Source organism: Pygocentrus nattereri, chromosome 19 (assembly GCF_015220715.1).
Source record: "Pygocentrus nattereri isolate fPygNat1 chromosome 19, fPygNat1.pri, whole genome shotgun sequence".
Taxonomy (NCBI): Eukaryota; Metazoa; Chordata; class Actinopteri; order Characiformes; family Serrasalmidae; genus Pygocentrus; species Pygocentrus nattereri.
In genome coordinates, this window is record NC_051229.1 from 24,383,992 (window position 1) to 24,406,470 (window position 22,479).

The 22,479-nt window shown below is 39.8% G+C and overlaps 1 protein-coding gene across 4 annotated transcripts in view; it reads right to left on the reverse strand.

The window, feature by feature from the left end:
• Nucleotides 1-19,512, reverse strand: part of cep295 (centrosomal protein 295) — a 42,569-nt gene extending 23,057 nt beyond the window's left edge. For all 4 annotated transcript variants that reach the window (XR_001857923.2, XM_037531008.1, XM_017699273.2 and 1 more), the window contains exons 1-10: nucleotides 19,112-19,512; nucleotides 18,815-19,015; nucleotides 18,549-18,673; nucleotides 14,555-14,648; nucleotides 14,104-14,217; nucleotides 12,609-12,749; nucleotides 10,852-11,035; nucleotides 10,344-10,508; nucleotides 1,697-1,900; nucleotides 1,513-1,598 (exon numbers count right to left, since the gene is read on the reverse strand). Coding sequence is in view for 3 of the 4 variants with exons in the window: in XM_037531008.1 (XP_037386905.1) it covers nucleotides 1,513-1,598; nucleotides 1,697-1,900; nucleotides 10,344-10,508; nucleotides 10,852-11,035; nucleotides 12,609-12,749; nucleotides 14,104-14,217; nucleotides 14,555-14,648; nucleotides 18,549-18,673; nucleotides 18,815-19,015; nucleotides 19,112-19,219 (1,422 nt within the window). In the remaining variant the exon portion in view is untranslated. The remainder of the gene's footprint in view (nucleotides 1-1,512; nucleotides 1,599-1,696; nucleotides 1,901-10,343; nucleotides 10,509-10,851; nucleotides 11,036-12,608; nucleotides 12,750-14,103; nucleotides 14,218-14,554; nucleotides 14,649-18,548; nucleotides 18,674-18,814; nucleotides 19,016-19,111) is intronic.
• Nucleotides 19,513-22,479: the final 2,967 nt, after the last annotated feature.

A 22,479-nucleotide genomic window follows, 5' to 3' on the forward strand; every position in this document is an offset into this window, starting at 1 on the left:
GTGGAAGCAACTGGGAATGACCGCAACTCGACAGCCCCGAAGTTGTAGGTCACATAAAATGACAGAGCAGGGTAAGCAGATGGTGAGGCGCATGTGCAGAGGTCGCCAACTTTCTGCATTCTTCTTCATGTAGCCTTAAGATTAGCTTAAGTGTGGGGTGTAGAGAGCTTCATGGAATGTGTTTCCATGGCTGAGCAGCTGCATCCAAGCCTTACATCACCAAGCGCAATGCAAAGTGTGGAATGCAGTGGTGTAAAGCGCCACCACCGGACTCTAGAGCAGTGGAGACATGTTCACTGGAGTGACACCTGCATTGTGCCAAGTGTAAAGTTTGGTGGAGAGGGGATTATGGTGTGGGGTTGTTTTTCAGGAGTTAGGCTCGGCCCTTAGTTCCAGTGAAAGGAACTCTTAACGCTTCAGCAGACCAAGAGATTTTGGACGATTTCATGCTCCCAACTTTGTGGGAACAGTTTGGGGACGGCCCCTTCCTGTTCCAACATGACTGCACAAAGCAAAGTCCATAAAGACATGGATGAGCAAGTTTGTTGTGGAAATACTTGACTGGCCTGCACAGAGTCCGGACCTCAACCTGACAGAATACATTTGGGATGAACTGGAGCGGAGACTGTGAGCCAGGCCTTTTTGTCCAACATCAGTGCCTGACCTCACAAATGTGCTTCTGGAAGAATGGTCAAAAATTCCCATAAACACACTCCTAAATCTTGTGGAAAGCCTTCCCAGAAGAGTTATAGCTGCAATGGGCGGGCTGACATCATATTAAACCATGTGGATTTAGAATGGGATGTCACTCAAATTCATAAGCATGCGAAAGAAGACAGGCAAATACTTTTTGCAATACAGTGTAAGTTCAGCAGGTAAGTAAATCACAAAATATACAAAAAACATCCTTTACACTCTCAAACTACACAATACAGACCAAAAATCAAAGATATTTTAATGAAAAACTCAAAAGTAAAACTTTACCATTTTGAAGGGCACCAGAGTTCACCAAACAAATGCACTCTGCAGGGTTTGCTTGTTGGCTTACAGAAAATGTTGTTAATATTGCATTTAGTTAACAGTTAGATAGGCAGCCAAGCACCTCCACAGATTTACAGACTATATATTTGGGGAAACAGGAAAAACATTTTCTTTTGGTAATGAATGTGCCTTCAGCTGAAACCAGTACCAATAGTCAAATTCATAACGTTTGTACAAACTAAACTTAAAGAACACAGATCAACTTCATCTTTCATTAAAAAGAGAACATAATTACTCCTGATTAATTGGACTGAGTACAGTACTGTATGTGAAATGCTGAATAAAAACAGCTGAACCCAGAGTGATTGATGGCAGTTTTGAAGTGGCACTACTAGTGCACTGTGTCTGTGTGTCAAAATATTACAATACATACTGTGTATCGTGATTATTTTTTTTCCCTGTATCGCCCACCCCTATGTACCAGTGCTGTGTATAATCAGTGTCTGGCACCGTTCTCCCCTAGCCACTCACCTGCATTTTTCTCGAGTTCTCTGTGAACTGCTCTTCTAGACGAGGTATGGACTCCTCCATGCTAGATTCCACACTCAACTTGGAGTCTGAGAAAACAGGAAAATTAAGTAAATAAGTCCAATTTCCTATGCTCTGATCCAGCCTAACAGCAACAACAACAGTGTGGAAGAACTGACAAACTAACCAGTCCTGTATAATGCATCAGACGTGTCCTGTTCCGAGCTGGGTGCATGCTCCCACTCCTGGTTGCTCAGAGATCCTGTTTCAATGCTTGTATTCTCAAGCACAGCTTTTCCTCGCCCTGCTGGAAATTGTCGACAACTCCTCTGCTCTCTCTGCCTTCTGATGCGCTCAAGCAGCCTCTGTAGGGTTGGCTGTGCAGAGTTCACTGAGGAGAAAGGCACTGTGAAAACTATATGCAAGGACTACATGGAGAAGATTCCATGCCAGTAATTATAACAGTAAAAAAATGTAAAATTCTGTACACAAATTACATACAAAAAGCACATCAAACTGGAGAAAAGTAAAATATTCATTTTGTTGTTCTAACATCATTTGATCTCTATACTGAAAAATCATTCATATTTATTGAGAGGTTGATTTTAATCAAGAATGTTTGAATGTGTGTGTCCACCACCTGCAGCAAGATAACCAACTGAAACAGCCGTTGAGATAACATTACTGTTATAACTTTTTAAATTATATCATATGACTGAGTAACCACAGAATTTGTATGCATGTTTGTGTGTTTTGGTGTAAGTGTACTGCTGCAATATGGCTGACACTTTGTGCCCTATTTGTGCCCTAGTGCCTTGGAAGTGATACACAAAATGCATCTGCATCTGCTCTAAAATCTCTAGTATACCACTCTGCTTTAAGATTCAGTACGGGTGACCCGTACAACACCTTGCATTATATGAAAAGGTTGCCTGGTCATCTTGGCCTGTGCGTCGGGAGACACATTGGCTTCTTTTTATCTACTGGCCATATGTTGTCACACATCACAGAAAAGCTCAGTGTTTAGAACCCTTCAGCCAAGCAGTGGAAAAGAGGCCAAAGTTGCCTGGGCTAGCCACCACACGTCAACTACAAGGACTCACACACAGCAGGCTTTGCAGACCAGCTACTTCAGTCTACTGCTACAAGGTCTACTGAGGGACCTACACCCTCAGCCAAGTAATGCACTGGAAGTGAATCTGCACTGTTGTCTGGGTATTTCTCTCCTCTGGTAGCTGGGAGCTGTGTCTGTGTGTAGGTGTGTATTTTGGCATATTATTTTTATTACTTTTATAACATGGGACAACATCTATGCGCATGAATTTCTGTGCAGGATAGCAGTACTGCACATAATTTCCCACAGATCCAGCACTTTTAATGCAGAAAATTCCAACATGTATTTACTGCAATGTCAGATTATGTTCAGCCAATGTTTGCATGAGCATGGAATGCAGGATAACTGGCCGGACAGACTGACTTTCACCCTGGACAACACACTTGGCATGCTCTCTCTCCCTCTATCTACAAGGCTATGAGCCCCCTCTGTTGATGCAGAATCACCTGTTTACACAGACAAGTTTTAATGATATGAACATGAAGGCACACCAACATGGACCGTAAACCACACATCTACATCATCTGAAGTGGAACCCTCTCAGAAAAAAGAAATAGAACCTGAAAGGACTAGAGCAAACAGCAGTGCCAGTGATCTCTATGCTGACAACATTAATCCTCAGGATCCTAAGGCACGTAACAGTAACGTCAACAAAGTAAGCAGCGATCTGAAGACAAGTATTAGGCAAAGTGACTCAGAATATATCTGTGGCTCAAACTACACTACTCAAAAAAATAAAGGGAACACTCAAATAACACATCCTAGATCTGAATGACTGAAATATTTTCATTGAATATTTTATTCTGTACAAAGTTGAATGTGCTGACAACAAAATCACACAAAAATTCTCAATGGAAATCAAATTTATTAACCAATGGAGGCCTTGATTTGGAGTTAAAATTAAAGTGGAAAAACACACTACAGGCTGATCCAACTTTAATGTAATGTCCTTAAAACAAGTCAAAATGAGGCTCAGTATTGTGTGTGGCCTCCACGTGCCTGTATGAACTCCCTACAACGCCTGGGCATGCTCCTGATGAGGTGGCGGATGGTCTCCTGAGGGATCTCCTCTCAGATCCGGACTAAAGCATCCGCCAACTCCTGGACAGTCTGTGGTGCAACATGGCATTGGAGGATGGAGCGAGACATGATGTCCCAGATGTGCTCAATCGGATTCAGGTCTGGGGAACGGGCGGGCCAGTCCATAGCTTCAATGTCTTCATCTTGCAGGAACTGCTGACACACTCCAGCCACATGAGGTCTAGCATTGTCCTGCATTAGGAGGAATCCAGGGCCAACCGCACCAGCATATGGTCTCACAAGGGGTCTGAGGATCTCATCTCGGTACCTAATGGCAGTCAGACTACCTCTGGCGAGCACATGGAGGGCGCTCCAAAGAAATGCCACCTCACATCATTACTGACCCACGGCCAAACCGGTCATGCTGAAGGATGTTGCTGGCAGCAGATTGTTCTCCACGGCGTCTCCAAACACTGCCACGTCTGTCACATGTGCTCAGTGTGAACCTGCTTTCATCTGTGAAGAGCACAGGGTGCCAGTGGCGAATTTGCCAATCCTGGAGTTCTCTGGCAAACGCCAAGCGTCCTGCACGGTGTTGGGCTGTGAGCACAACCCCCATCTGTGGACGTCGGACCCTCATACCATCCTCATGGAGTCGGTTTCTAAAATTTCTAAAATTTGTGCAGACACATGCACATTTGTGGCCTACTTGTGGCCTCCTTTTGCAGGGCTCTGGCAGTGCTCCTCCTGTTCCTCCTTGCACAAAGGCAGAGGTAGCCCTCCTACGGCCTCCTCCATGTCTCCTGGTGTACTGGCCTGTCTCCTGGTAGCGCCTCAAGCCTCTGGACACTACACTGACAGACACAGAAAACCTTCTTGCCACAGCTCGCATTGATGTGCCATCCTGGATGAGCTGCACTACCTGAGCCACTTGTGTGCTACCACGAGTGTGAAAGCACCACCAACATTCAAAAGTGACCAAAACATCAGCCAGAAAGCATAGGTACTGAGAAGTGGTCTGTGGTCCCCACCTGCAGAACCACTCCTTTATTGAGTGTGTCTTGCTAATCGCCAATGATTTCTACCTGTTGTCTATTCCATTTGCACAACAGCATGTGAAACTGATTGTCAATCAGTGTTGCTTTCTAAGTGGACAGTTTGATTTCACAGAAGTTTGATTTACTTGGAGTTATATTGTGTTGTTTAAGTGTTCCCTTTATTTTTTTGAGCAGTGTATAAACAACAGTGTAATGAGCAGCTCAAAACGTAATGTTAAAATGTACGAGGCTGTGCCTTTTACCAGCCAATTTTACAAAATGCCAATTTTAAGTCGCTACTCAGATGTAGCTTCTCACAGAGCAGTGCTGAAAAAAAAGCATGAGACAGATACAGCAAAGAATGTGTTGGCTAAATTTACTAAAATTGTGTAGTTGCACTGTGAGGAGGAGGACCTTCCTAACACCACCTAATTTATCCAGGTATGTGGAACAGGTGGAAAATGTTTGTATTTTTCAGTAATTCTGCCTTCAAAGAAGCAAGCTGCATGAACTGCAGAAACCATTGGATAAGCCCCAATAGAAGTTTACCCAGCCTCATACGAGGTTGCTGTCAATTCCCACTGCTGTGTCAGTGGTGCGTGGCGCACACAGTGGTGCAGCAAATGGCTGCCTCCCACACTCAGGACTTTGATAAAGTAAGTCTACTGACAGCTGTCAGACATTTACCCTTTGTGGCTCTCTGTCACATGGTGAAGGCTGTACTTATGCATGTGGGATCTGGACTTCTCTACGGTCCAATAACGGTTGAAAGTACCAAAGAGGCCCTGAGATAAATGATAGTCCACCCTGGCCCTACAGAAGGGGAGTTCTTCAGTTCTCTTCATTGTAACAAGTTTCTTTTTTTAATTTAATTTTTTTTTAACTTCAACTCTTTAAATGACATGAAAGAACATGTATTTAGGATCCTTAATAGATGAGACTGACAGATGATTCCCTGCTAACAATATTCATGATTCACTGTTTTGGAACCAAAAAACATTGTGGCAAATCAGTGCTCTGAGAATTTCACTCTCTATGGTGCAGAGAAACTTGAAAACCCATGGTCATACTTTTTGTGTAATGTAAGAGCAGATGAAGCTTGATCAGAGTTTGCAATGCTATAGCAAACCATGGTGTTCAGTGACTCGTATGTTTCATTTTCCTTTCAACAGGTTTAGGAGACTGGGTTGCAAGAACATAGTGTTATGTTCACTGAAATGGAGCCAATCATTAAGATAGCCATGATCATACCAATTGCAAGTGTGTGATGTGATGTGATCATGGACATAAAACAGGATTAAAACTCCATTCTGAAATTTATTGACTAATACAAGTCTTACTAATCTGATGTTCATTTCAGAACTTGGCCGTCCCTGAGAGCAGTTTGATTTAAACAGAGCTGTTATCAAGTGGAAAGAGATGAAACAGGAGACAAAGGACAGGGAAAGAATAGAGACAAGAGAAATTGGAGTCACTAGGAGAAAGACTAAGGACACTGATGCAGCTCAAAAAGATGACAGCTGAGAAAGAAGGAGAAAGAGAGACAAAAAATGTAGTTCAGAGAATCCCTTAAGTTGAAGGAGATCAATGAAATGCAAACTGAGGTAAAAAAAAAATAGACAAGGAAAGACCAGTAATTAAGCTAAAAAAATGAGATATCTATCCATTAATATATAAAATACTTCTCCATCAGGCCTGTGGCATGTTTGTGTGGTGCTTGTTCTCTTCAGGGAGATCATGGTGCTTTAAGAGAATATGTGCCTTGAAAAAGTTGTGATACAAAACAACATGATATGCCCATCTCCAAGCTATCCTTTTAGGCGTGGTGGTGATACCTGTTGTAGAGGAGCTGGAACTCCTGTGTATTTCAAGCATTGTAGAACATTTGATTTTGTGAAGATTATTTGGCCCTGACTTAGGGTCATCAGGTATTGCATCAGAATGTGGATACTATCTATACTGACGGAACACAACCAGTGACACAGTGTTGGGCTAATATTGTGTTTATCCAAGCACGCTGACCTGTTTATATAATTTTTGTCTATTTTCTCCATTCTCTGTATACATCAGCTATTCGTGTTCCTCTCCCTCACATCACGTGTTCCCCACCACTCCGAGTCAAATCCAAAACTCAGAGCAAGTAGGTTATTTAAGCTGTTGTAAATTTGTTAACCCTCTGGCGTCCATGAACCCATGCGCGCATCAAATTTGATGTTTCTATGCATGCTTCTCTATTATTGCAATAATACAGCATGGTCCTAACATTTCCAGAATATGCAAAGTCAACCCTTTTGGATTCCATCTTATTGCAAAATCACATGTGACTCACAACCAGAGTTAAGAGAATATAAAGAGGGTTTGAAATACACGTCATCTGTTATTCACCGTGTGTAATTGTAATTGAAATTAGAGCGCAAATGGCGACTAACCAAGCTGAAAGTTTTTCACTCTGCTTGGAAGGACAGCCTTAGCAGGTACAGAAAGGCACTTATCAAAACATGCTCAGCATACCTGTCCTCACTTATCGAAATCAACAAAAACAATCCTAGAGTCTTATTTAGCGCAATTGCAAAGCTTACCAAAAACCAGGCAGGATCTGAACCTCAAATGCCCACCAACCATAGCAGCAATGATTTCATGGACTTTTTAAATAACAAAATCAAGAATATTAGACAAAAAGTTCAACCGATACCAGTAACCTAACCATCACCTGGTTTGACTGAAACAACACGAAATGTGGTTATACAAGAGAGACTGGAAACATTTTGTTCGCTTCAGCAGTCAGAACTATAAAAAAATTATATCTTCCTCAAATTCTGCAATTGCAACATGCACATTTGACATGATTCCAACAAACTTATTTAAACAAGTACTACCAGATATAATTAAACCCATTTTAACAATAATTAATTCTTTTCTTAGCCTAGGTCATGTACCCAAACTAGCAGTGATTAAACCTTTGATAAAGAAGCCAAATCTTGACCCCAGTGAATTGTCAAGCTACAGACCTATTTCTAATTTATTATTTATTTCTAAGATTTTAGAAAAAGCTGTAGCCCAGCAAATTTGTTTCTATGTATATAAGAAGAACATATATGAAAAATTCCAATCTGGTTTTAGGCCCCACCATAGCACAGAGACAGCTCTAGTTAAGATAACAAATGATCTTCTTGCCTCTGATCAAGGCCACGTATCTCTGCTGGTACTACTCAATCTAAGTGCAGCTTCTGACACTATAGATCATTCCATTCTCTTAGACAGACTATCAAACATGGTTGGAATTAGAGGAATAGGGGTATGCTGGTTCACATCCTACCTCACTGACCGGTTTCAGTTCATACAATTAAATAATGTATCATCCAATTATACAAAAGTGAAATATGGAGTTCCACAAGGTTCTGTTTTAGGTCCTCTGTTATTCACATTATACATGTTATTTATACATGGAAATAGTTTCCACTGCTATGCTGATGATACACAGCTGTACATATCAGCCAAACCAGATGATAATCCAAATTAAATAAAATAGAAGATTGTTTAAAAGATATAAGAAACTGGATGCTACAGAATTTCCTTCTTTTAAACCTAACTAAAACAGAAGTTCTCACTAAAACCAGAAAATTTGATCATATCAGCCCAGTTTTATCAGCATTACACTTGCTTCCTATCAAATTCCATTTTGACTATAAAATTCTCTTATTGACGTATAAAGCCCTGCATGGTATCTCACCTGCAAGATCTTATTTCCCATTATGAACCGCCTCACTTACTCAGATCCCAGGATGCTGGTTTTCTACTGGTTCCTAAAATTCAGAAGACTTCAATGGGTGGAAGAGCTTTTTCTTACAAAGCCCCCAAATTGTGGAATAATCTCCCAGTTAATGTTCGGGACTCTGACACAGTCTCAACCTTTAAGTCTCGACTGAAAACATATTTGTTTAGTTTAGCTTTTGATAATTAGCCTTCCCCTTTAGATAAAGCCAGGAGATCCAGGGGTTCATGGGCATAGAGGCTTATGGTAAACTGAGATGTTGGTGCTGTTGACCCACCACTTCACATGATCACACAGGCTGGTTGACGGTGGAGTGTGGGGATCCCAGTGTCTCAGGGTACTCTCATATCTGTCCTACCTTCTGGTTCTCTCCTTTTAGTTTATGCTTTTATTGTTAGATTTGCCAGAGTCACCAGCCACACTCTGGGGGAAATCATATTTATTACAATCATACTAACTAATTTTGTCTCTTAACTCTTCCTGAGATAATGACTGCCCTCCCATCCTGCTGAAGACTGACCATCAGGGCCTTCTCCTCACCATCACCAACCCTGTTCAACTCTCCTGTTCATTTGTGCCAACTGCAACACCCTCAATTACATCACTGTGCCATTCAGATGTATCAGCATTGAGATAGGATGGGATCTGTTTCAGCTCATTCCCACTTTTTATAAAGACTCAGTCAGACTCTACCAGTGCAGTTTCTAAAGCTTTACCATCCAGTGTTCAAACAGAGATCCTCTTAGCTTTTACATGGTATTTAGCTTATTCAATTGTAAATACTGTTTGACCAGAGGAGGATGGGTCTCCCCTTGTGAGTTCCTCCCAAGGTTTCTTCCTCCAGACTGAGGTGAGTTTTTCCTTGCCACCATCGCCTCTGGCTTGCTCACTGGGGGATATGTTATAACTGTATGTTTTCAAACTTCTGTAAAGCTGCTTTGTGACAACATTGTTGTAAAAAGCGCTATACAAATAAACTTGAATTGAATTGAATTAATTGTTGGATTTGTGTGTTTTTCACATGAAATATAGAAACTGACCAATGGACACTCAGTAAATCACTAAGGACTAACCCATCACATCAGAAACCCTACATTTTTCAGTCAACATCAGAGACACATGAAATGGAACGCAAAGAGTTTACAGCTGCTTAAGTTGCTGCAGTGGTTTTGGAAACTAGGAACGAAGATAACGAAGCATTCTGGTATGAAACATTCGGGTATTATGTTATACACAAGAGCCTTTAAAGGCGAATCTAAGAAGATTTGCCAAAATTATCAAAACGTTTTTATACCCCAGAATAACAGTGCTTGTTATGAAGATTTATTACACCATTGTTCCTATTGTAGCTAGACCCTGCTTGTTGTGTTAGCCACCTGTTGCTGGATCCAACTACAAGCTATTACCTTTCATTTATGAGTACATGACAGATAGTGGGTATCCCTAAATGTAGAAATAAAAAGCTAATGTTAAGCTAATTTTAGCTACTAACATCAAGCTCTCCAACATTACCCACAAAATGTGATCTCTACAATAACCAAAATTTCCACCATTCAGAGACATGTTTATCTGAGTCAGATCAAGATCAATTATAATACATATAAAATAAGTGTGAAAGAGTAAATAAATTAAAATAATGTAAATATGTTTAATAGTGCCCTTCTGCCTCCTGATCAAATTGAATTTCTTTATGAATTCAGTAGGATCTTTGAATGTAGAGTTAAACTTGAAAATGTCATAACTTGGTTTATGATTGACATTTTAAAATAAAAAAATAACATATTTGAAATAGTAAAAAGCAAAATAATGCAAGAAATAACACTCAGCACATGAAGCATTTCTGCATGCTGCCACACATAACAGTCAATATAGCTAATTCCTTTATCCTTACCTACACGCTGACTGGGAGGGGCAGCAGACTCTTCCCCTTCCCCTGCCTCCTCGCAAGGAGTGGCTTCAGGGTCAAGGGTCACATCCAGGTCCTCATCATTACTTCTAGCAGATGGTGCAGGAAGAGGCTCCGGCACAGGCTTAAGTATTAAGTCACCTCTCACCTCTGTAAAAGAACAGAACCACAACCCTTTGAGTCACGTAACACTATGGTGTCTATGGACCACTAACTCAATAACTCCAGCTCCTCTGATACAGCTTAGCTTGTGCTGTAAAGAAACCAAATCATGATGAGCATTATCACAAAGAGAAAGAGAATAGCTAACAGAAATAGTTCTGAAAGTGAGTCAACCATATTCCATATACTGGCAGTGTTGAGAAACATAAAACCATGCTATGTCTACAGCATTCTCCTGTTAGCTTGTATTTATCTGTTTCTTGAAAAAAAAACAAACAGTGGAACTGCACTGCAGATGTCACATCAGGGAGTATAGGATGAAAGGAGATACCTCTCTCTCCACTGTACAGGTCCTGGAAGGCTAACTCCAGCTCTCTCTGCTTCTCAGCTCTTAGCTCGTCATGTCTGTAGAGCGGTTGGAAAATCTGTGCTGGTATGCTGTTCACAACCTGTCTCCGCTGCTGCAAATCAGCCTGCTGCAATCTCTCTAACTCACACAGCAACCTGGCATTGTCCTGCCCCAATAAACACAAACACCATATATGTACACATACACACACAAACACGATACCAACACCTGAACTCATGATATCTGCTTATTTTAATTGAAGGACATTGGAGAAAGTGTTTAAGTATCATTATTGTTGACAGCACCAAGAAATCTGTATGCCAATACTGATGATAATTACAACAATAATGATCTTTATTTAGATAGCAGTTTTCATGCTGATGGCAGCTCATAGTGTAGAATATTAATTTAAAATCATATAAAACAATGATATAGATCAAATTAATGAGCTAAATACCAAGAGACACAAGAGCACCATACCAAGAGTTTTAATTAAACTCTATGATAAGGACACACCTTTATAAACCTTTCTTGACTGTCTAATAAAAGGTGGAATTGAGCTCCACAGTTCAGAAGCATAATAAATGAAAGTGGGCTCTCCATGTGTTCTGTATTTTACAGAAGGTATTTGCAGAAGGCCAGTTTCTGCACGCCTAAAATCAGTGATATTTTGAAAGATACAGGAAGCCAGTGCAGTTTTTTCATGAGATGACAAAAAGATCCCTTTTTCTGTTTTGTACAAGTTGTAAAGGATGTATTGTTTTCTTCAGCAGCACAGTAAGAAGAGCATTACAATAAACATCTCTGCTTGTAACAAATACATAAACACGTTTGTCTGCGTCACTTTAAAACAAAAAAGGGTGAACTTCAGCAATATTTCTCAAATGATAAAAAACTACTTTAGTGACTGCAATTACATGCGGGACAAAACAGCTCAGAGCATGAGATCAAACTCAGGTTTCATACTTCAAGTTTGGTATATGAAGCAAAAAAGCAGAGCTTCTTATAAAGCATTTTCTCTGAATAATAGATCTGTATTTCTTTTTTTCATGATTTAGTCATAGAAAATTGACATCCACTGAGAAACAGTCTATCATCAGAGCCCTGATTATCAGAAGGAATGTAAATACTGTATATAGTTGTACATCATCAGCATACCTATGAAAGTGTATATTTTTCCTAATGACATCCAGAGTTAAGATGTACAAAGAGAAAGGAAAAAGCTCTAGAACTAACCCTTGTGGGACTTCACAAGAAATGTTAATTTTTTTCATGAATGATTTTCAGGTTAAAAATCTGTCTACTCACTAAATATGATTTAAACCAGTGTAAAACTGTGCCTGAGAGGCCTACCAAGTATAAATAATCTAGCAAAGCAGCTATCTATCAAAATAATCTATCAAAGCAACACCAAAATCCAATAAAACCAAAATAGATGGACTTTCGTGCATCAGCGCTGAGCCCAAGGTTACTGACAACACAAAACAATGCTGTCTCAGTATATAACTTGTTTGAGAATAGATACATATTTAATTGCTTAAAACAAAGTAATTTTAGCAGAGGCATCATAAAGGCAGTTTTAAAATCATCTGGTAAAGCACCTGTTGACAGAACAGCTTATAACAGTTACAACATCATGTTGAACACAATCTTAACCATCTTAAAGACAGAAGTAGGAACAGGGTCAGGATCACACTAGAAGAACTTAGTGCTTCCCCCAAAGCTAAATTATTTCTCACCTGAATAACTTTTTCCTTCTGGAGTGCATGACCTCCTCTAAGCCGTGCCTTTTCAAGTTGCTCCTGCCTATCATGCACTTCCTCCCTCTCCAACTCTTTCAGTCGCTGAGCCTCCAGCTTTGCTGCCTGCTGAGCATCTGACTGCAGAAGTGATCAACCATGTGGTTAGTTATATTGGGTCAGTAATATAAAACAGTTTTCAGATTTAGTACACTGGAATCCGTTTTCTTTGTTATGTGAGCATTACATTTTGTGATGTAAGGGGTTTTCAGTTAGCTTTACTGGGACTGTGTGTACACATGCACATTGCTACTCTATGAGAACAACTGTCCATGCAAGCATGGTTTTGACAATAGAGTGCTGATCAATATTTGGCCTTTACAAATACAGTGTTTTGAAAAAGTGTTTGCCCCCTTCCTGATTTCTTATTCATTTGCATGTTTGTAACACTTGAATGTTTCAGATCACCAAACAAATTTAAATATTAGACAAAGATAACACATGTGAACACAAAATGCAGTTTATAATGAAGGTCTTTATTTTTAAAGGAAAAAGAAATCCAAAAATGGCCTGCATGGCAGAGTTCCAAGACGAAAACCACTGCTGAGCAAAAAGAACATAAAGGCTCGTTCCAGTTTTGCCAGAAACAGAAGATGAGCCACAAAACTTTTGGGAGAATACTCTGTGGACTGACTAGACAAAAGTTGAACTTTTTGGATGTTTTATGTCCCATTATATCTGGCATAGAAGTAACACACAATTTCAGAAAAGGAACATCATATCAACAGTAAAATATGGTGGTGGTAGTGTGGTGGTATGGGGCTGTTTTGCTGCTTCAGGACCTGGAAGACATGCTGTGGTAAATGGACCCATGAATTCTGCTGTCTACCAAAAATTCCTGAAGGAGAATGTCCGGCCATCTGTTCATGACCTTAAGCTGAAGCGTGCTTGGATTCTGCAGCAGGACAATGATCCAAATCACAGCAGCAAGTCCACCTCTGAATGGCTTAGGAAAAACAAAATTGAGACTTTGGAATGGCCAAGTCAAAGTCCTGACCTGAATATGATTGAAATGTTGTGGCATAACCTTAAAGAAGCGGTTCGTGCTCAGAAACCCTCCAATGTGGCTAAATTACAACAATTCTGTGGGCCAAAATTCCTCCACAGCACTGTAAAAGACTCCCTGCCAGTTATCGCAAACGCTTGACTGCAGTTTTTGTTGCTAAGGGTGGCCAAACCAGTTATTAGGTTTAGGGGGCAATCACTTTTTCACACAGGGCTCTGTAGGTTTGGATTTCTTTTTCCCTTAATAATAAAGAGCTTCATTTATAAACTGCATTTTATGTTTACTTGTGTTATCTTTGTCTAATATAGAAATTTCTTTGGTGATCTGAAACATTCAAGTGTGACAAACATGCAGAAGAATAAGAAATTAGGAAGGGGGCAAACATTTTTTCACACTACTGTATACTGATACAACAAAGTATGCATGTACCTGCTCAGTCTCCATTTCTCTGTCCACTGCTGTCTCTGGAACATGACAGTATGTGATGGAAAAACGTTCTACGTAGGCCATACTGGGTGTTGGAGGAGTCTGAGTCCCAATACTCTGAAAGAAATATAAAAATGACAAATTATAACTCCATAGGTAGTCCTAATGTGCAAAACAGATATTTTGCTCAAGATTTCATTTTTCAAGAGCTAGGTGAACACAAACTTTTAATCTTTTCAAATTAGATTTAAGGCACTGTCAAATATAGTCACTCGTCAAATACATATTCCATATGTAATGTAATTCATGTTTTGTTTCTTGTTTCATTTTTTAAACATTGTTCTTCATGCACATATGCATATTCCTGTTATTGATTGTTGTTACCGTGAGGATCCCTCTACAGGAAACCTGTAGCTCTCTCTGGTTAGTTGCAAGATTCTAGAAGAGACTGTACCTCTATAGGGTTAGGGACAGGTTGAGGAAGGTTGGCGATCTTCATTGCCCTCTTCTTCTCTACAATTAGAGCTTTCTTTCGAGCTTCAATGTGCCTGTTTAAGAAATATAACAGCTTACAGTAATGCCCTCATTCAACAAGACTCTGGATGCATTTCATCCTCAGGACACAATTCACAGTAAATGTCAACCAATTTTCTGAGTTTTCTGAGAACGTGTCTAAGCTTAGAGGGTCTCTCAGGTCTCTTGCATCTCAAATTAGATCCTTTGTAGTTTGCTTACCAAGCTGGTAAGGGTGTAGAAGATGCAAAACCTTTTATCCTTGATAGGGTGTATAAGCACCTTGAGAGACCCCATTCTCATGTGAGACTCTTATATGCTGATTATTCTTCAGCTTTTAATAAGATGCAGCCTCATATTTTGATTGAGTGATTGGCTTCTTATTTTAAACTACCTGATCAGCTGCTGGTGTTGCTTTTAGATTTTTTGACCAACAGAATTCAGCAAGTCCTGGTGAATGGCCGTATGTCCAACATGGTCTCAAATATGGATGCACCTCAGGGTTGGGTCCTGTCTCCTTTGCTTTTCATTATGTAGACGGACAGCTGTAGAAGTTCTAGAGAGGGCAGCTGTCTTGTAAAATTTTCTGATGACACTGTATTATCTCTTCTTCAGGGCTCAGAGTCAGATCATGGTTGTGCTCTTCCTGCTTTTGTTATGTGGTGTGATGAGAACTTTCTTGACCTTAATGCATCAAAAACTAAGGAATTAATTACTGATTTCAAAAATAAAATAAAAAAGTCAAAATAAAAATAAACCAAAGGCAAGTGTCATACATGGAAAAGAGGTACAAATTGGGGACACACATAAGTACTTAGGAACAGTATTTGACTCCCAACTTAAATTTGATGCGAATACAGAGCTGGTTGTTAAGAAGGGTCAACAAAGAGCTCACTTACTGAGTAAGCTGAATTCTTTTCATGTTTGCCATACAGTGTTGTGCAGTTTCTACAAGTCATTTATTGAAAGTGTTTTAACTTTCTCGTTTATTTGTTGGTTTAATGGGCTGTCGGTGAGGGACAAGAATAACCTGAAGGACGTTGTAAAAATCTGTTCAAAGATAACTGGAGTCCAACAGAGAGACCTGGTCTCCCTGTGGGAGAAACAAGTGGCTCAGAAAGCAAAAGGAATCATCACTCAATCTGATCACATTTTATCCAGCGAATTTACTGTAATGCCGTCAGGTCGGCATTATATTGTGCCCTTCAGTAGAACAAATCGCTATTCCAAGTCCATTATTCCTTCTGCCATCAAGCTATTAAATGTGGATAATAGCCTTTTTAAATGATTGTTATATTTGTTATCTTAGTGCATTATTTATTTATGTATTTACCTGTGTATGTGGATTTGGTGTTAGACATATGTAAGGGTGTTTTTTTTTTTTGTTTTTTTTGGAAAATATCTATGTGTGTGTATATATATATATGTATAGTCGCGAGTATGTATGAGAAGGCTACAAATAAATTGCCCTTTTTGGGACTAATAAAGTACTCTGAACTGAACCGAACCAATTATCAGCAGATATAAATCATCTCTAATAATCAGAATCAGTATTTTAACTTGCTTCCCTGTCAATAGACAGGCCATTATGAAATGAATGCACACAATAACACAACCATGACAGACAAAACACTTCCGGGTCATTTGGTTTACTCACAGCCTTACTGGACTGGTCAAAATATGTATGATGGTATGACGAATCAACCAGCACATCAGCAGCCCCAATGTCCCAGCACAGTGCTACTGGACTAGTCAAAGGCAGAACCATGTGCTGAGTAAAATCAACCAAATGATCTTCTCTGTTGTCATTTTGTGTTTATGAGAGACACAAGTAACAAACCATGTGAGTTTAAGAAGGAAAAAAGCTGTGGAGATGAAGTTGCACAGTGCAGTCGTTTGGGGAAAAAAGCACAACTTACTCAACAATATACTTTCATTGATTTACTTTCATGCACAAAGCTTGAGTTGGCTGTAAGGTAGACTTTAGAGCCTCAGTTGACTGTACTTGTGATTTGCATATGGACTATTTACACTTTGTCTTTGCGAAAACCAGTGATACACTTAAATTAAGCCTAGGCACTGTGAACTACTGAAAAGGTCACAGGCCAATTCATGCACTTTAATGACTGTGTTTTGGTGATTCATACAGTTGCAAAAAACTGGCATTTTAATAGAAAAAGTAAGTAACCTGGCTGCAGTTCTCTGAATAATATTTTGTATTTTCAAGATCAATGAAAACTTTAAGGAAGCTAGGTCTACTAATGTTTTTAAAGTTGTTTTAAGCATATGATGGCCATTTATAATTCATGGGTATGGAATATGGTAATGACATGCAAATTGAAGCACACAAGCACAATTTACGGACCATTACACACACATCCTGCTAACGTGTGTCATTTACGTGTTACATCTAAATCCAGGGGAAAGATTTTGGGAATAACCATTTTACTCAATCACTTTTTATGAAGGTTTCATCAACAAGGCAGCACTGTGTAGTTGGTAACACATTTGTGCTGGTTAAATGTTTCCCATTTTTAATCTTTCTAACCACCAATCTGCAAGTTCTTTAGCCAGTGCTTTATGAGAGCAATCTGGGCTGTTTAAACAGTTTCATTATCACTAAATTGTGCACTAGTATTGACATTTCATTTACACACAAATTTAGATGCTTTATGAGAATTAAAGTATTTAATTGAGAATTAAAAGTTTAATTCTCAGTGAAATCAGACTACCTGATTTACTCAACCATGAAAGGCTAATTATGGACACATACGCAAAATGGCAAAGTAATCCAAAGTCTGAATTAAAATTTTCCACTCATGCACGCAAGTTTGGGCTCAAATTTACATTTGGCATTAGTACTGACATTTCATTTACACAGAGATTTAGAAGCTTTATGAATAGCTGTATTTAAAGTTAAATGTATTTTCAGAACTGCATATTTATGCTACATGTGATTATGCAACAATGTTGTCAAAATGTCAATTAAAATGTAATTTTGCTCATATGCATTTGCACTGTCTAATGATGTATTTGAAACTGCATTATCAAAGAGAACATCAAGCTATAAGGATGTAAAAATCAAATGTAAAGGAAACAGCACTTCTTTTTTTGCAATTGCATATCACCTACTGTGCTCACTCTGTGTCAACATGCCTCTGAAAGATCAATTGACTAGACTGTCCAGTGTCCAAAACGGTCCCCTAATCACTGTCACACACGCGCGCACACACACAGCTCTGCAAAGCACAGATCTAAGCCTCCTTTAGTCCAAAACCCCTTCTCCATTGTTGTTTGCTTGCTGTGTGATTTTATGTTTAGTTTGTGAAATTGTAAAATGAAGCTATTTCTTGATTTTTTCCACTGACATGTCATATCCAAAAAGGAGAATCTACTTATTTTTCAATACTGTTTTTTAAACAAAAAACAATAGAGCAGAAGATACACGGACCAAAGGTAAATGGAAATATTGAATTTTCATTTTTATTTTGAGCCACCAACAAGTGGAAAACAAATTTAAATTTGGGATTACATTGCCATTTTGCATTTTATATTATATTATCGTATATGATATGCTCCCATACTTGGAGCTCAATTAATTAAATGAAGGTCAATTAAAAGAAAATATCAGTAGTTTCATTTCACACACTCTATTTACACATCCAGATGCAAAATGTGCATTACTTTGCAGAACCACTGCGTGCGTTTAGAGGTTTGCATTATTGATACATTTTTTATTTGTTAATTTATTTGTTAATTGTGACCATTATTTATTGTTATCATGATAAACTATGCCATATATCGTGAATATCATCAGTAATATTTGAACACTGGCCATCTGCAGATTTTATTACAAAGACATAATTGCTGCTGTTTAACTGAATTTAGTGGAGCACAGTAGTTGAGTATGCACGTGAGTGTTTGTGTCATCTAACCGAGTACGCTGGTCTTCTTCACTCTGCCTTTGGCAGGCGAGGACTCTGAGCGCCTGCTGATGCCTCCCTGCTGCTTGCTCCATGTTCTCTTTCCTTTTTCGGGCCAAAGCATCCCAATCTGGCTCCTACAAAGACACAGAGACACTGCCCAGTCTGTCTTCTTCAGAGACACTTGCTTTCAAGGTTATTATTCCGAGTAACTTCACTACCAGTTTGCTCAAATGTTACAACCGATGTAAGCCAACGATCGCTCTCTTTCCACTCACGCTCTGTTTAGCATTACGGTAGCCCTGGCCCACAGCCCGGAGGCTGTCGCCGTGAAGTTTCTCCAGAGTTTCTATCTTCTCTTTCCGCTGCTGCTGCCACTCATCCCGCAGCGTTGCAGCGACATTCTGCAGCTCTTTCTCCTTCCTCTCCCGCACTTCATGGCGGATCTGCAGCGCAATGTACCGCTCCTGTTCCCTCACCTAAATTATAAAACAATAAAATAACACGATCCACAATACACAGTCAACGCCATTTTAACAAACTATTATTTAGGTCAGACAGCTCGGTAAACTGACTTGTTGTACTCTCAGTTTCCTCCTCCTGTCTAGCTCTTCTCGCACAAAATGTGCTTCTTCGTTCGGGCTCAATCGGACACGGCTCACTTTTGTCGTTTTTCTTTTCATACCTGGAGTTTCTTTTATCCTTCTATCCTAATCCTTTTTATCTTAACCCAGCGATCTGACTCACGGGTTGCGTTGGCTCGATGATTACTTAACTAGCTTAGCGTAAAAACAAATGTAGTTCGCGTTAGAACTGATACTGGTACTAACGTTATCGTGACAATTCATGTAATCGTCGTTTATTTAAAGGCAGGTAGGTTTAGGGCAGGCACAATCGGCAGTCTGACGGTTTTGTTTGCTGAAATCCATGTCAACGCGTCTCCCCTTCCGCTTTGAATAGACCGCCGAGTGTTGTTTACGCCAACGATGGCGGCTAGTGACGCAGATCAGGAAGCGACCGTACATATAAATACACACGTCTGCGCGTCTGCCATGTTGGAACGGTCAACATTCAGTTGTAAATAAAGACACGTGCACTGAGATGTATGAGTTCTCATGACAGGGGCATAACATCCTTATTACTCAATCGATTTTCACAAAAATTGAAGAAAGGCACTGTCCTGTAATGACACCAGCAATTCAAGGTATACTGCTGTTTTTAATTTAAATTCGAGAGATCTGCAGTGCAATTCCCACTAGTAAAAACTATGATTCAAGAGGTCTATTATGCAATTTTTGCTAGTCATAATATCAAGTATACATATTTATAAAGCTTTTTTTAAAAACTAGTCATTTGCCAGGAAGACATATCCATAATATAATTTTGACTATTCATATGTTGCCATTGATTTACATGGAATTACTTTCTGTCTTGTTTACATTTTCACTAGTAAAAATACAACTAGAGCTACCTACAATTACATTTGTGCTGGGAAAAATTTAACTACCAATATCTACACTTAATTTTAATTGGCAACAAGTCAGTAACATCACTGAGTCTTTCAGAATTTAACATGAGGGGTTGACCACTGTGAATGACTGCACAATCAAATATTGCAATAATTCAAGAATAATGTTTGACCATCAAATAGAAAATAACTTGGGGATTTCATCACCTACAGTACAAAATATCACTAAACATTCAGATAATCTGTGGAAATCTTTGAATGCAAGGGACATAGTGGAAGGCCAGTATTGGCTAGCCAAGATCTTCGGGCCTTCAGATGGCACTGCATAAAAAACAAACACAATTCTGCAGTGGAAATTACTGCATGGGCTCCAAAACACTTCTGAAAACCAATGTCTGTGAACACAGTTCATCACTGCATAACCATCAGGTTTGTTATGAGCACACAGTTCAAAAGCCAACCTCTGAAATGAAACAAGAAATATAAACAAAAGAGACCCAAGAACAGCTGAAATCTTATATCAAGTAAGAATGGAAAGACATTTCAGTTTCAAAACTATAGCAGTTGGTCTCCTCAGTTCCCAAACACTTACAGAGTGTTGTTAAAAGAAGAGGTGATGAAACACAGTGGTAAACATGCCCCTGTCCCAACTTTTAATGGACCTTAAAGTTTGAAATAAAGCAGTTTAATTTCTGACTACAGTATCTAGGATTTATTTTAGATCTAGTTGTACTGCACCATATAGTTTTAAAAGACGGGTTAACTTGTGATCTGACCTCTTATTAAGTGTACCTGATGGATGCGCCAGTAAATATAAACAGCAAGTTAATTTTTGAGATAAGCTAAAAATAAGAAAAAAAAGGATTAGCATGTATACAATTTGGCAAGTCATGAAAAATGCATTATCAGAATAGAATAGAATAGAATTCAACTTTATTGTCATTGCGTATGTCGCAGGTACAAAGCAACGAAATGCAGTTTGTATCCATCCTGAAGTGCTTAGCAGAGATATAAATATGTATGTTACAAATGTACAGTAAGTATAGTATATACAGGTTAAAAATATGAGGGGGTGTAGACATGAAGGGGGTTATACACGTTATAAACAACAAAGTACAGGTTATAAATATGAAGGGGTATAAAGTACTATGAACTATGAATAAATATGAAGGGGTATAAAGTACTATGAACAGATTATAGATATGAAGGGGGATAAGTATGTACTTACTTATGAACAGGTAGAATATTTACACAGTATATTCCTATAATGGGCAGTATATACAACAGATGTGAGTGCTGGTAAGTGGTGTTGAGTGGTGTTTAATCTGTGTGTTATTGGTGTGTGTTAGGGTACAGTCCATTGTTATTTGTTTAGGTAAAAGGAGGCAGAGTTCAGGAGTGTGACAGCTGTTGGAAAGAAGCTGTTCCGGTGCCTGGTGGTCTTAGTCCGGAGGTTCCTGTAGCGCCTCCCAGAGGGCAGGATGGTGAAGAGTCTGTGTGCTGGGTGACTGGGTTCTTTGATGATTTTCCCAGCCCTCTTCAGACACCGCTTCCTGTAGATGTCCTCTATGGCAGGAAGTGGTGCGCCGATGATGCGCTGGGCAGCTTTCACCACCCTCTGCAGTGCCTTCCGGTCTGAGGCAGAGCAGCACCCGTACCATACTGTGATGCAGTTGGTCAGGATGCTCTCAATGGTGCAGCGATAGAAGTTCACCAGGATGTCTGAGGACAGGTGGTTCATCCTCAGCCTCCTCAGAAAGAAGAGGCGCTGGTGAGCCTTCTTTACCAGCTTGGAGCAGCTGGTCGTCCAGGTGAGATCCTCGGGGATGTGGACACCAAGGAACTTGAAGCTGTTCACACGCTCCACTGCCGTCCCCTTGATGTGGATGGATGGATGTGGGTCAGCATTCCTTCTGAAGTCCACAAAGAGCTCCTTAGTTTTCTCAGCATTGAGCAGAAGGTTGTTTGTATCGCACCACTCAGCCAGACGATCCACCTCCTCCCTATAGGCTGTCTCATCGTTGTTTTTGATGAGGCCAAGCACCGTGATGTCATCTGGAAACTTAATGATGGTATTGGAACCATCGACAGGCTTGCAGTCATGGGTGAAGAGGGAGTAGAGGAATGGATTCATCACACAGCCTTGTGGTACACCGGTGTTTATGGTGATGGTGGATGAGCAGTGGTTGTCCAACCGGACATGTTGGGGTCGGTTGGTCAGGAAGTCCAGTAACCAGTTGCACATGAGGAAACTAATGCCCAAGTCTGCGAGTTTTGTGATGAGTTTTGAGGGGATCACTGTGTTGAATGCTGAACTGAAGTCTACGAACAGCATCCTGACGGAGGTATTTTTATTGTCCAGGTGTGAGAGGACAGAGTGCAGTGCTATGGAGACTGCATCTTCTGTGCTCCTATTCTGGCGGTATGCAAATTGATGGGCGTCCAGGGTGTGGGGGAGACAGGATTTGAGCTGTG